This window comes from Coregonus clupeaformis, chromosome 1 (assembly GCF_020615455.1).
Source record: "Coregonus clupeaformis isolate EN_2021a chromosome 1, ASM2061545v1, whole genome shotgun sequence".
Lineage (NCBI taxonomy): Eukaryota > Metazoa > Chordata > Actinopteri > Salmoniformes > Salmonidae > Coregonus > Coregonus clupeaformis.
In genome coordinates, this window is record NC_059192.1 from 84,911,648 (window position 1) to 84,927,625 (window position 15,978).

The 15,978-nt window shown below is 42.3% G+C and overlaps 1 protein-coding gene across 1 annotated transcript; it reads right to left on the reverse strand.

The window, feature by feature from the left end:
- Window positions 1-1,733: 1,733 nt before the first annotated feature.
- LOC121584285 (transmembrane protein 100) lies at window positions 1,734-13,440 on the reverse strand. Its single transcript, XM_041900110.2, has 2 exons — window positions 12,981-13,440; window positions 1,734-3,378 (listed from the first exon to the last, which is right to left on the reverse strand). Exon 2 carries the CDS (start codon window positions 3,356-3,358, stop codon window positions 2,873-2,875), a length of 486 nt encoding a protein of 161 aa, XP_041756044.1. The 5' UTR covers window positions 3,359-3,378; window positions 12,981-13,440; the 3' UTR covers window positions 1,734-2,872.
- Window positions 13,441-15,978: the final 2,538 nt, after the last annotated feature.

The following is a 15,978-nucleotide window of genomic DNA, read 5'->3' on the forward strand; positions in this document are numbered from 1 at the left end:
TCTCCAACACGGTCAAAAAGACAATTACATTTACATTACATTTTAGTCATTTAGCAGACGCTCTTATCCAGAGCGACTTACAGTTAGAGAGTGCATACATTATTTTTATGGGGTCAATCAAGATTCACAACTCAACTAAGACAGTAAATCTGTCAATCATATCGAGGAACTTCGTCTGGGATAGGGCCTGGAGTTTTTCCTGACCATGTGCTCTGACAAACTCTGGGCCCTATACTTACAGGCTAGCTAATGAGGTGTATGTAAGGGGACAATAGATCAAGGACTTGCAAGAGGAGTCTGTGGCTGGTCAATGATTTTCATTTTTACCTCGTAAAAGGAGTATGCAATGAATTCAAAAGCTGTTTGAGAAATAATCCTCTGCAATGGATTGAAATCCCTTTGCTTTTGACATGCATACTTCTGAAGAGCAGGTCTAGGTTGTGTGTGTCTTGGCTGTCCTTTCATATTCCTTATCTTCTCTAGGAAACAGCAGTGTTTTAGTCTGGTCCCAGATCTGCATGTTCTCTTGTGTACTCCATTGCTGTCATTGTGAGTTGGGGTGATAGAAGAAACAGACTGGCACTCAGGCTAGCAGGATTATATAGGGTTCTATCTAACTATTGCACTACTGGCCTCCCTATGTAGTGCACTACTGGTCAAAAGTAGCGCACTATATTGGGAATAGGGTGCCATTTGGGATAGAGACTTAGGGTTCACCCAGGGCTACAGGCCTATGGACATCATTACTTAATTTTCTACTACTGTATCATTGCACATTTCATCGCCTTCGTCTATTTTATCCTCAACAGTTACGTCAAGTACTGGGACTCTGTGTGTGTGTGTGTGTTTATGTGGTTTGTAAGAGAATACTCCCTTGTGTATCTGCCTCTCTCTTCCTCCCCCTCTCTCTCTCTCCCTCTGCCTCTCTCTTCCTCCCCCTCTCCCTCTCTCTCTCTCCCTCTGCCTCTCTCTTCCTCCCCGTCTCTCTCTCTCTCTCTCTCTCCTCCGCTGCCTCTCTCTTCCTCCCCCTCTCTGCCTCTCTCTTCCTCCCCCTATCTCTCTCCCTCTGCCTCTCTCTTCCTCCCCGTCTCTCTCTCTCTCTCCCACTGCCTCTCTCTTCCTCCCCCTCTCTGCCTCTCTCTTCCTCCCCCTCTCTCTCTCCCTCTGCCTCTCTCTTCCTCCCCCTCTCTCTCTCTCCCTCTGCCTCTCTCTTCCTCCCCCTCTCTCTCTCCCTCTGCCTCTCTCTTCCTCCCCCTCTGCCTCTCTCTTCCTCCCCCTCTCTCCCTATCTCTCTCCCTCTGCCTCTCTCTTCCTCCCTATCTCTGCCTCTCTATCTTCCTTGCTCACTCTGCCCTCCGCTCTCTGTCCCCCTCTTTTCCCATAGCATTCCCTGTGTGCTCCATTCCAGTGGAGATAAAGTTAGCGCCTTGGAAGCGACAACGTGTTGTAGCCGGTAGCCCCACAGTGACGCAACCCAATGATTTTATTATCTCCGCTGGTGTTGGAGGGATGCTAAGCAACGTAAACACACACTATAAATACAACTATCCCCCCACCCCACCCTCACTGTCCAGCAACCTCAAACTCCCCAAACTTGATTTAGAAATACAATATGCAGAGAGCAAAGTGAAATGGCTTAGTCTTAGTTACTGATACTGATGTTTTCGTTAATAGGGATATATACGAATAATATGTAATTTGATTGATTGGTTGATTGATTTATTGGTGAATTTACTGATTTATTGGCACATCGATTTAACATCTTAAGTTTAATGGCACAAATATTCCAAATATATATCAATAGATATGTCATAAATAGCATGAAAATACAACTTAACCAGAGTACAATGCTACATATGAAACCACAAAATGTATCAAATTAATCAATATTGTGCATAATAGGCAGTTACAAAAGTACATTGGAAGCATAAAAAGTCATGCATATCGATCATGAGAGAAACATTCACTTCATTTAGGCAATCACTTCCTACGTTCACTTTATGCAGTAATAAAGGGAGCTTTGACCCTGTAAAGTCAGCTACTGTCTACATATCTAGAACATAACATTAAGTACCTATGAAATGTTCACTTGAAACATAAATTGAGCAGCCATAGAGTCACAGATGCATCACATGACGTGCATGAGTATAGTAGAATGGAGAATCATGGTCCACCGTGCAACTATCCTTTCTGCTCCGGGGTGAAGTTTAAGTATAGATCTAGCATCAGCTTCCTCTACCCCAATCCTAACCTTAACCATTAGTGAGGAAAATGCAAAAATGCCTCAAGATCAGAATCTAGGGGCAACTTCACCCTACTCTCCAATAATTTGGTTATTCCACCTTCATGATCAGTCCTGGTCTTCTCAAATGACCTGGGAGAACAATTCACCAGACTTTGCATTTTTTTTGTAATTTAGCAGACACTCTTATCCAGAGCAATTAGGGTTAAGTGCTTTGCTCAAGGGTACATCAAAATCTTTTTTTATCTAGTCAGTGCATGGATTCAAACCAGCAAGCTTTTGGTTACTGGCTCAACAGGCTTAACTGCTAGGCTACCTGCCAGTCTTTGTAGGCCACTCTAGTCCTTACAGATAGGATCTTACCTATAGTACAGATAGTATTTCTAGGCCATTCTAGTCCTTCAGCTAAGCATCTGTCTTGGACAATGTGTGAGTCCTTCATACCCAACCACCTCTGACATTCCTCATCTATCTCTAGTAGTCTTTTTTTCGTTCATTAACTCTTCATTCAAACTTCAAATTGTTCCATTTAACTGTTCCACAGTCCCAGTCTTCCCCTCAGGCCACACAGGCACCTTGACTTCAAATCGTTCAAACTTCCATTTAACAGTCCCTATCTTCCCTCAGGGCTCAGGCCACACAGAGTCCATGGTTAGACATGAGGGCCGTCTGACTCTCCCTCCTCCGGTCCTTCTTCCTTCCCAGCCGGACCCTCCAGCAGAGAGCACTGGACCCCAGCAGCGCCATCCCGGCCGATAGCAAAACCAGCCCCAGCAACGAGATGGTGGAGCCGTGTGAGTTGAACGTGTACGCTACAGCAGTTACCACAATACCGGCAATGAGGACCACCACGCCGAACGGCACTGTGCACCGGTAGCACGACATCTCCGCCCCGCCTGTGGCCGCTGTCAGCTGCATCTCGTTGATTAACGGGACGGTCGTCACGACGACGCTACGGTCCTTCTTGTTGTTGTTTTTGTTGTTGGATTTCTCTGTAGGGACTTTCTCTGAGGTTGATGTGGGCATTTTCATTGCGCTTTTGGGGACTTTCGGCGAGTTTCTGCTCATGGGGTCGTCTGGCATAGAGATTTTGCTGGCTAGGAAAAGGTGGGCCATCTTAACATTCAGTGGTCAACCTGTTGAGTTAGTCAATCAGTGTGGCGTACAGAGAGAGAAAAATACATTTTAGTCATATTGAAAACAAAACAGAGAAAACCCTGATTACACCTTAAGGATCAGCACAAAAATAAAGGATTTCAATAGTTCACAATTTACTGAATTACGGTGAGGTGAGGTATGTCTCTAAATTGAAGCCTGTGGCCATTGAAATTAAAGATCCCTGTGCCAATGTCTATGCCCTGGCAGTAATATTTCCACCGGATGCATCGTTGGCAGTTGGACTTGAGGCCTCGACAGTGCGCAACATAACTGTCAAATTTCCCAGAGAACAGCGGCTAACATTACGATACCTCCGTGAAACCCGAGCCAGCCAATTTGATCAACAGTCCGCTCTAATGATGAAATACAAAATGTAGCCTAAAGCTATAAAAAACCACTATGATGTATCATCCCAGCTAGCACATTTTGTTCCTTGGAAGTTGTGGGAACGTAAGGTTTTGGTTTCACATTGGTTGTGGGAACGAAGCCATACGTTTCCTGACCGGTAAAACTGAACATTTTTTAAACATTCTGAGAACAGAAGTGAAAATTTATCCTGTTCTGGGAAAATTTATTTTGAGGTTGCAGGGAGGTTCTGAGAACGTTTTACTCTGGAAGGTTCTAATAAAGTTTTCCTGGGAGGTTTTATTAATTCTCTGACAACAGAAATTATAGGTTATTTGAAGGTAATTTAATAACATTCTGAGAATATTGTTAAAGTTTTGTTATGGTTATTATTGAAAATGTTCTTAACACTCTAAGAACGAAATGTAAAGGTTATTTTGAGGTTTTTGAATAACTTCCTAAAAACCTTTACTGAATGTTCCAATAAGACTTATTTTGGGTAGGACATTAATTTGCTTAGGCATTAATCATGTAAACTGTTTTTTTATTGTGATACGGCATCAGTGAAATTTGAATTTATGAGCTTCTGCTCTCTATCGCAAATTAGTCCACTGCACCACCAGGATAGAGCTAGGATGCCATGTTTTTTTACGCATACAAAGCTGTTAATTTTTGTCTATTCAAACAGACCCCATTTCAAAGGAAACAACCACTCCATAAGATCAGGTGTGGCCAAATAGTAGGCGTGGCCAACACACCTGAACACACTTAACCAAGATAGAGGCTAGAGAGAGTTTTGTTGACGCTGAGAAAATAATATGTTTTTAAATAACAATCTTAGAACGTTTTCTGAACATTGCTAAAGTTTTCTTGTGTTTTTTATGGAAAGTTTTCTTTATGTTCTTAGAACAGAATTTAGAGATAATTGATGTTAATGTGTACATTCCTATATTGCCAAGAAGTGGCATAAAAGAGAACCATACATTCATTCATTTTCATTACACCACGACTTGTGGTGTAATTGTAGTAACATAGAGGAACTCGAGTCCTTCTGTTCACCCGACCTAGAATATCTCACAATCAAATGCCGACCATATTATCTCCCAAGAGAATTTTCTTTGGTTATAGTCATGGCCGTGTATATCCCCCCTCAAGCCGATACCACGACGGCCCTCAAAGAACTTAACTGGACCTTATGCAAACTGGAAACCACATATCCTGAGGCTGCATTTATTGTAGCCGGGGATTTTAACAAAGCAAATTTGAGGACTAGGCTGCCGAAGTTCTATCAACATATTGACTGTTGTACTCGCGCTGCTAAAATCCTCGACCATTGCTATTCAAACTTCTGGGATAGTTATAAGGCCCTCCCCCGCCCTCCTTTCGGCAAATCTGACCACGACTCCATTTTGCTTCTCCCTTCCTATAGGCAGAAACTCAAACAGGAAGTACCCGTGCTAAGGACTATTCAACGCTGGTCTGACCAATCGGAATCCACGCTTCAAGATTGTTTTGATCACGCGGACTGGGATATGTTCCGGGTAGCTTCCGAAAATAATTTAGACATATACACTGAAACAGTGACTGAGTTTATCAGGAAGTGTATAGGTGATGTTGTGCCCACTGTGACTATTAAAACCTACCCTAACCAGAAACCGTGGATAGATGGCAGCATTCGCGCAAATCTGAAAGCACGAACCACCGCATTCAACCATGGCAAAGTGACTGGGAATATGGCAGAATACAAAGAGTGTAGCTACTCACTCTGCAAGGCAATTAAACTGGCAAAACATCAGTATAGAGACAAAGTGGCGTTGCAATTCAACGGCTCAAACACGAGACGTATGTGGCAGGGTCTACAGACAATCACGGACTACAAAAAGAAAACCAGCCACGTCGCCGACACCGACGTCTCGCTTCCAGATAAGCTAAACACCTTCTTCGCCCACTTTGAGGATAAAACAGTGCCACTGACGAGGCCCACTACAAAGGACTGTGGCTTCCTTCTCCAGGGCCGACGTGATTAAGACATTTAAGCATGTTAACCCCCGCAAGGCTGCCGGCCCAGACGGCATCCCTAGCCGTGTCCTCAGAGCATGCGCAGACCAGCTGGCTGGTGTGTTCATGGACATATTCAATCTCTCCCTTTTCCATTCTGCAGTTCCCACATGCTTCAAGAGGGCCACCATTGTTCCTGTACCCAAGAAAGCAAAGGTAACTGAACTAAATGACTATCGCCCTGTAGCACTCACCTCTGTCATCATGAAGTGCTTTGAGAGACTAGTGAAGGATCATATCACCTCTACCTTACCTGTCACCCTAGACCCACTTCAATTTGCTTACCGCCCCAATAGATCCACAGACGATGCAATTGCCAACACACTGAACACAGCCCTATCCCATCTGGACAAGAGGAATACCTATGTAAGAATGCTGTTCATTGACTATAGCTCAGCATTCAAGCTCATCATTAAGCTCGAGGCCCTGGGTCTGAACCCCGCCCTGTGCAACTGGGTCCTGGACTTCCCGACGGGCCGCCCCCAGGTGGTGAAGGTAGGAAACAACATCTCCACTTCGCTGATCCTCAACACTGGGGCCCCACAAGGGTGCATGCTCAGCCCCCTCCTGTACTCCCTGTTCACCCAAGACTGCGTGGCCAAGCACGCCTCCAACTCAATCATCAAGTTTGCAGACGACACAAGAGTAGTAGGCTTGATTACCAACAATGACGAGACTGCCTACAGGGAGGAGGTGAGGGCTATGGGAGTGTGGTGCCAGGAAAATAACCTCTCACTCAACATCAACAAAACAAAGGAGATGATCGTGGACTTCAGGAAACAGCAGAGGGTGCACCCCCCTATCCACATCGACGGGACCGCAGTGGAGAAGGTGGAAAGCTTCAAGTTCCTTGGCGTACACATCACCGACAAACTGAAATGGTCCACCCACGCAGACAGTGTGGTGAAGAAGGCGCAACAGAGCCTCTTCAACTTCAGGAGGCTGAAGAAATTTGGCTTATCACCTAAAACCCTCACAAACTTTTACAGATGCACAATTGAGAGCATCCTGTCGGGCTGTATCACCGCCTGGTACGGCAACTGCACCGCCCACAACCGCAGGGCTCTCCAGAGGGTGTTGCGGTCTGCCGAATGCATTACCGGGGGCAAACTACCCGTCCTCCAAGACACATACAGTGAGGGAAAAAAGTATTTGATCCCCTGCTGATTTTGTATGTTTTCCCATTGACAAAGACATGATCAGTCTATAATTTTAATGGTAGGTATAGTTGAACAGTGAGAGACAGAATAACAACAAAAAATCCAGAAAAACACATGTCAAAAATGTAATAAATGTATTTGCATTTTAATGAGGGAAATAAGTATTTAGTCAGCCACCAATTGTGCAAGTTCTCCCACTTAAAAAGATGAGAGAGGCCTGTAATTTTCATCATAGGTACACGTCAACTATGACAGACAAAATGAGAGAGAAAAAATCCAGAAAATCACATTGTAGGATTTTTAATGAATTTATTTGCAAATTATGGTGGAAAAAAAGTATTTGGTCAATAACAAAAGTTTCTCAATACTTTGTTATATACCCTTTGTTGGCAATGACACAGGTCAAACGTTTTCTGTAAGTCTTCACAAGGTTTTCACACACTGTTGCTGGTATTTTGGCCCATTCCTCCATGCAGATCTCCTCTAGAGCAGTGATGTTTTGGGGCTGTCGCTGGGCAACACGGACTTTCAACTCCCTCCAAAGATTTTCTATGGGGTTGAGATCTGGAGACTGGCTAGGCCACTCCAGGACCTTGAAATGCTTCTTACGAAGCCACTCCTTCGTTGCCCGGGTGGTGGGTTTGGGATCATTGTCATGCTGAAAGACCCAGCCACGTTTCATCTTCAATGCCCTTGCTGATGGAAGGAGGTTTTCACTCAAAATCTCACGATACATAGCCCCATTCATTCTTTCCTTTACACGGATCAGTCGTCCTGGTCCCTTTGCAGAAAAACAGCCCCAAAGCTTGATGTTTCCACCCCCATGCTTCACAGTAGGTATGGTGTTCTTTGGATGCAACTCAGCATTCTTTGTCCTCCAAACACGACGAGTTGAGTTTTTACCAAAAAGTTCTATTTTGGTTTCATCTGACCATATGACATTCTCCCAATCCTCTTCTGGATCATCCAAATGCACTCTAGCAAACTTCAGACGGGCCTGGACATGTACTGGCTTAAGCAGGGGGACACGTCTGGCACTGCAGGATTTGAGTCCCTGGCGGCGTAGTGTGTTACTGATGGTAGGCTTTGTTACTTTGGTCCCATGTCTCTGCAGGTCATTCACTAGGTCCCCCGTGTGGTTCTGGGATTTTTGCTCACCGTTCTTGTGATAATTTTGACCCCACGGGGTGAGATCTTGCGTGGAGCCCCAGATCGAGGGAGATTATCAGTGGTCTTGTATGTCTTCCATTTCCTAATAATTGCTCCCACAGTTGATTTCTTCAAACCAAGCTGCTTACGTATTGCAGATTCAGTCTTCCCAGCCTGGTGCAGGTCTACAATTTTGTTTCTGGTGTCCTTTGACAGCTCTTTGGTCTTGGCCATAGTGGAGTTTGGAGTGTGACTGTTTGAGGTTGTGGACAGGTGTCTTTTATACTGATAACAAGTTTAAACAGGTGCCATTAATACAGGTAACGAGTGGAGGACAGAGGAGCCTCTTAAAGAAGAAGTTACAGGTCTGTGAGAGCCAGAAATCTTGCTTGTTTGTAGGTGACCAAATACTTATTTTCCACCATAATTTGCAAATAAATTCATTAAAAATCCTACAATGTGATTTTCTGGAAAAAAAATGCTCTATTTGTCTGTCATAGTTGACGTGTACCTATGATGAAAATTACGGGCCTCTCTCATCTTTTTAAGTGGGAGAACTTGCACAATTGGTGGCTGACTAAATACTTTTTTCCCCCACTGTATGTATATATTCTTAAATCCCATTCCTTACTTTTTTGTGTGTATTGGGTATATGTTGTGAAATTGTTAGATATTACTGCACTGTCGGAGCTAGAAGCACAAGCATTTTGCTACACCCGCTATAACATCTGCTAAACACGTTTATGTGACAAATTCAATTTGAGTTGATTTGATTTGATTTGTACGCTCCCTCAAAACTTAAGACATCTGTGGTATTGTGTTGTGTGACAAAACTGCACATTTTTGAGTGGATTTTTATTGTCCCCAGCACAAGTTGCACCTGTGTAATGATCATGCTGTTTAATCAGCTTCTTGATATGCCACACCTGTCAGGTGGATTATCTTAGCAAAGGAGAAATGCTCACTAACAGGGATGTAAACAAATGTGTGCACAAAATTTGACAGAAATAAGCTTTTTGTGCGTATGGAACATTTCTCTGATATTTTATTTCAGCTCATGAAAACTTTACATGTTGCGTTTATATTTTTGTTCAGTGTAAAATAAAATGTTTACAGCGTATAAACAATTCCCACTGGGCAAGTCTGGAGAATATGTCTAATGATAACCACACAAATTGAGGTGAATGCAGATGATTCTGAAGCTGAGAATAATGAGTTGGGAAGAGTCTGACTTTCGGGAAATGGCAGTTAAAGACAAGTACACTGAATGAAGACTACCAAACGACAAAAGCCTATTTAGACCCAATCACCATCTCTTCAAAGTAAGTTACTAAATGTGACTGACCGGCTCGATTCGGTCTTATGTAGCAAAATTTGAAATTGTGTTTTTTACATTGGATAAAAGTAGAAACTCAGAGCTAGAAAATGGTATATCATTCACTACAGTTGAGGGACAATAATTTTACATTTTAGTCATTTAGCAGACGCTCTTATCCAGAGCGACTTACAGTTAGTGAGTGCATACATTTTCATACTGGCCCCCGTGGGAAACGAACCCACAACCCTGGCGTTGCAAGCGCCATGCTCTACCAACTGAGCTACAGCTGCTTTTAAAGTTGATAAACTTGTAACTCACTTTTGAGAAAATGGCCCTTGAATGTTTTGGTACACCTACTGGAGAGCTCTTCTTTGTCTACACCCATTCAGCATCATTCACACCCTCTTAAGCTTTAGCCCCACCCATCTTTTTAAGGATTCACATGTGAGGCCATGTACTAAACAACCAAAGACTGGTTTATACTACGGGTGTGTTCGTACATTTAATCTGGAGTGCTGGAGTGTGCTCTGGGCGTTCGTAAACTCAGAGCGTTGTCAGATTGTCTGTTCGTAAATTCAGAGCGTTTCACTCTCAGAGCGTTCAGAGCGCACACTGGACGCTCTGGCTGAGGAGTAGGGTTGATCCGAGCGTTCTGTCCTAACAACAGCAGTCAAGCACCCAAGCTAACTGGCTAACGTTGGCTAGCTTGCTAGCTACTTCCATACACAAATGAGAGAACAGCTCACTCTGACCATTTTACTCGCCCTAGCAGAGCGGGTTAGGCTGTTTTTATGTAATCCAGAGTGTTGGTGACTGCAACTGTGCTGCTGGCAACAATTTAATTACGCTTTTTTGACAACGCTTACTGACACCGGCCATATTCAACGGGTGTTGAGCGTTCATAAATTTGTCAGTTATTCTGCGCTCTGACACACTCAGACGAGAGTGCTCTGAAATCGGAATAGATAGCCAGAGCCAATTTACCAGCTACGTCTATCGACAGTTGTCGCAGTGACATCATGAACATTCTATTGAAATGGTGACTTGCATAGTGGAGTCTTTTGTTTAGACATGTAGCTAGCTATCTAAATAATGAACCATAATCCCAACTGTTAACGTTACTACCCTGCATGAATCTGCAGGTAGCTAACCAACCAGGTTCAATGTTAGCTAGCTAACATTAGGCTATAACTAGCAATGCAAATAACTCTGAGATACAAATTATATTACTACACAGATCATACACGTAATGTTAGCTAGCGAGCCAGCCCGCTAACATTAGCTAGCTAGGTAACAATACACTTTAACTTGAAATGAAAAAACTTTCCGACAAAATTAGAAACGTGTAATATCTGAAAATGTAGCTAGCTAGACTATCTTACCCGTATAAATGGATGGATGCTTCTCCCTCTCTGTCACGGATGCCATGGTTGCCCTTAGTTTGAAGATGTAATCCGGAGACAGGTGTTTTATACATCAGCCTTCTGTGTGTTCTCTTTTCGACTCTGTCTGCATATTTGCAATCAAACGCCAGAATTTTCTCCATCTTCTTAGCTATTATACTCTAATTCCACTGATTTCAAAACTCGGTCCTCCAGAAAGTGGAGAGCAACATTTATGCTGTTCTACTATGTGATATCTTTCAAAAAAGACACATTAGAAAGGATTACCTACACATACTGACCAGCTCATGTTATAGACAGAAGCCTGCTACATGGCAGACCAATCCAAACCCATCTCTCGGCATGTCCAGCCCACTCATTATCTCAGCCAATCATGGCTAGTGGGAAGTTTGCTGTCTTTTTCCGTGGCTAAACCAACTAGGCTCGTTATTTAACAATTGTATATGTATTTACAGATGGCATACAAGTTTGTTATTAAGGTACATGAAAGTTCACATGTTCAAAAGGCATTTCTAGAACGAGTCACAAATGTAGTACAGTTTGTAACATTCTCTATGAAATGGGCTATGAAATTATGTGTAATTCAATGTAGTGAGCTTTGAAATTATTGATGTATGACCATTTTAAAGTGGTTAAAATTCATTAAAATGTTGATGACGGTAGTATGATAAACTAAAGAAAGTATACATTTTCATCAACTTTTTGAAAATACTAATATTAATCAACCAAAATACCAACAAATTGATAGGTAGGTACAAAAAATGTCATTTCAGCCTGTGGTGCCTGGCCTAAAATAGAACCATTTAGGAAACGTTATGCTAAAGTACTGAAATTCCCACCGAAGAACGTTGTTTCTTAATGTTCTCGGAACAATTTGAATACATGACTTTAAAAAGAACCATGAGGAAACCGGTAGGAAACGTTCTGCTGAAGTACTGAAATTCCCACAGAACATTACCAAAAATCTAATTAAATGTAAACCATGTTTGAAGCTTCAGGAAATGTTCCGTTAAAGGGGCAATCTGCAGTTGCTACATCAATTTTTGGACTTATAAATGAATGATATGTACCCATTGATTCTTGAAGAACACAACTTATAAATGCCTAATGAGCTTAGTTCAACTGTCATGCCCCATCAGAACCCAACATATTAGCTTGTTTTACTGCAATGTTTGTAAATAAAGTTATAAAGAACACTATATAGCCTCAAAACATGGTTAAAACTATCATTTTGATATCATGGATGGTCAGTCCTTGCATCCATTGCATTGTCTATGAATTTGAGAGTGGTTAGACTTCTCCGGCTCCATCCCTCCGCTTTTTACAGAAACAGGGGCAGGGACGACACTTTGTCATTGTTTCGACTGCTGATTGCCTCTTTTAAGTCAGTCCCTCCAGGATTTGTCAGGGATTTTTGTGATATTTGCGGGAAAATAAGCATGATTTTGCTGCAGCAAATCTGACATTTTCCATTGGCAATATGCAAAGATTTTGTCCAATTTGTCGTGAAAATGCGCTGACAAGGAAAATATTTGTTGATGTGTGGCTTGATTTAACCATAAATGGTGAAATAAAGGTGAAAAAAAAATTATAATAATAATAATAATAATTATGCAGTAAATGTGCGGTGACTGGTTGAAATTGTCTGCCATCTTTTTGTATCGCTGTGATGGGTCAGTTTTATGCAATAATTTTGTGAGGTTTGACTGTTTTATGTGGAAATAGTGCGATGATTGGTCAAATTTGCAAGCCCTCGCATAATATGCAGGAAATTGTTGATTTTGCTAAACATTTTGTAATTGCAGAATCGCAGAATCCTGGAGGAACTGTAATGTAATGAAATACCAAGAAAATAACGTTTTTTTGTCAAGTTCCTTAAATGTGCTGAGAATGTTCCAAAGCCTATCCTGCACCATTCCCAGAAAGTTGTGGGAAGGTTGTATGCAAAATAACCATAGGACAACCACTCTCCCACCAAGCCCTAAGAAACATATGGTTCTCAGAACGTTATGTGCTAGCTGGGATCTGTCATCAACACTTTTCTGTCGATGTCAACTGGTATGCGATGCAATATTCCAAAGCCTAGGCAATGCACTATTGCGTGATGGAGATTATTTTGTATATAAAAAAACAATCTAATTACTCACCTTAAAATGCTGACTGGTTCCATATTTTACACCTAACCCATGCAGATATTGTAGTTTCAGGGATATGGTATTCAGTGCCAATAATAACTGTGATTTTCACAATTAAGGTAAAATAAATCAGTTGAATTTACTGTATTCTGGAGTTCTCATTCTTCTGAAACAGTGCGTCTTTGTGGTAAGTGAATGCAACCGTCAGCCTATTCACTCTCATCTCGAGCTTGAAGTTGTATGTCATCCATTCGTTTTTTGACCATTATCAGTTCGTGTTTTTTGTCCAAATACAGATAGAATATACGACTATCCTGTTTAACTTTAGCACCAGCAAAGGAAAATGTCTTATATGAGCAGAGGTTTCCCCAGAATGAGATATATAGCCTACCAGCGTTTATTTCATTATATTCTCTCTATACACTGTCCATGTATCGTGCAGGCATGTCTAGAAAGCTGTGGCTCTTTGCAATGATCTGGTCTGCATCGTCTTGGAGAATCAGGCAGGGGGAAATCAATAGCTAAAGAGGGGAGTGTCTGTGGGACACGACTTTCCTCGCCCACTCACCTACTGAACGAGCAAGGAAACTTTTAACCCTTTCCACTCTAAAGACGGGGACCAGGTTGAACTGATAGACTGCTAAATCGATTCATGTTTATTTTAAAGTATACAGCAAACACAATTGCAATGTCTTTATGACCATAGCGTCACATCTGATTCTGTATTAAAACCACAATTTTATTCGTTTTTGATTATTTTACCAGTAGTGTATATAATAACATAATGGCAAAAATCACTTGTGTCTACTGTTATGACATGATGCTTTGTCTTATCCATGTTGTTCAGTTCTACTAGTGTTTCAAGGTGTCAACAGGCACCCATGCCACTGGCTAGGAATGACCTTTAAAGTAACTAACTGTGCAGTGTTTTCAGATTTCTATTAAATATGACCTACAATTAAAGGGCTACTTAGTGATTTTGGCAATGAGGCCCTTTATCTACTTCCTCAGTCAGATGAACTCGTGGATGAAAAAATGTTATGTCTCTGTGTCCAGTATGAAGGAAGTTAAAGGTAGTTTTGCGAGCCAGTGCTAACTAGCATTAGCACAATGAGTGGAAGTCTATGGTATCTTCTAGCAGTTTTCCTTCCAATTTTTAAAAATTAAATATGTTATAAAGCAGCTTTTCTGTGTTGGAATGGTGAGGGCGTACCCCAACAACAGAATGGCTTATACCAGTCATAAAAAATATTCATGCGAGTAGACTGCTGATTGGCCAGCTCATCCTCCTCAGGAGGATGACATCATCCTTTATGAAGAAAAAGCAAGCTATTTTTTTTAATGGTCTGTTACAGATACAAGTTTGAGGTCAAAACAAATGTAATTTTCACATGCAAACAACAGGTGTAGACTAAGAAAGAAATGATTACTTACTTCCCAACAATGCAGAATACAATCAAAAAATATATAATAATAATATAAAAAAATTGTAACACGAGGAACACAAGGAATAAATACACTGTGAGCAATGATAGCTTGGCTATATACATGGGGTACCAGTACCGAGTCGATGTGCAGGGGTACTAGGAAATGGAGGTAGATACAGTGCATTCGGAAAGTATTCAGACCCCTTGACGTTTTCCCCATTTTGTTACTTTACAGCCTTATTCTGAAATTGATTAAATTATTTGTTTTCCTCATCAATATAAACACAATACCCCATAATGACAAAGCGAAAACAGGTTTTAGATATTTTTGAAAATGTATTAAAAATAAAAAACAGAAATACCTTATTTACATAAGTATTCAGACCCTTTGCTATGAGACTGGAAATTGAGCTCGGGTGCATCCTGTTTCCATTGATCATCCTTGAGATGTTTCTACAACTTGATTGGAGTCCACCTTTGGTACATTCAATTGATTGGACATGATTTGGAAAGGCACACACCTGTCTATATAAGGTCCCACAGTTGACAGTGCATGTCAGAGCAAAAATCAAGTCATGAGGTTGAAGGAATTGTCCACAGAGCTCTGAGACAGGATTGTGTCGAGGCACAGTTATGGGGAAGGGTACCAAAAAATGTCTGCAGCATTGAAGGTCCCCAAGAACACAGTGGCCTCCATCATTCTTAAATGGAAGAAGTTTGGAACCACCAACACTCTTCCTAGTTCTGGCCGCCCGGCCAAACTGAGCAATCTGGGGAGAAGGGCCTTGGTCAGGGAGGTGACCAAGAACACGATAGTCACTCTGACAGAGCTCCAGAGTTCCTCTGTGGAGATGGGAGAACCTTCCAGAAGGACAATCATCTCTACAGCACTCCACCAATCAGGCCTTTATGGTAGAATGACCAGACAGAAGCCACTCCTCAGTAAAAGGCACATGACAGCCCGCTTGGAGTTTGCCAAAAGGCACCTGAAGACTCTCAGACCATGAGAAACAAGATTCTCTGGTCTGATGAAACCAAGATTGACCTGGAGGAAACCTGGCACCATCCCTACGGTGAAGCATGGTGGTGGCAGCATCATGCTGTGGGGCTGTTTTTCAGCAGCAGGGACTGGGAGACTAGTCAGGATCGAGGGAAAGATGAAAGGAACAAAGTACAGAGAGATCCTTGATGAAAACCTGCTCCCGAGCGCTCAGGACCTCAGACTGGGGCGAAAGTTCACCTTCCAACAGGACAATGACCCTAAGCACACAGCCAAGACATCGCATGAGTGGCTTCGGGACAAGTCTCTGAATGTCCGTGAGTGGCCCAGCCAGAGCCCGGACTTGAAACTGATCGAACATCTCTGGAGAGACCTGAAAATAGCTGTGCAGCGACGCTCCCCATCCAACCTGACAGAGCTTGAAAGGACCTGCAGAGAAGAATGGGAGAAACTCCCCAAATACAGGTGTGCCAAGCTTGTAGCGTCATACCCAAGAAGACTCAAGGCTGTAATCGCTGCCAAAGGTGCTTCAACAAAGTACTGAGTAAAGGGTCTGAATACTTACAGTGCCTTGCAAAAGTAT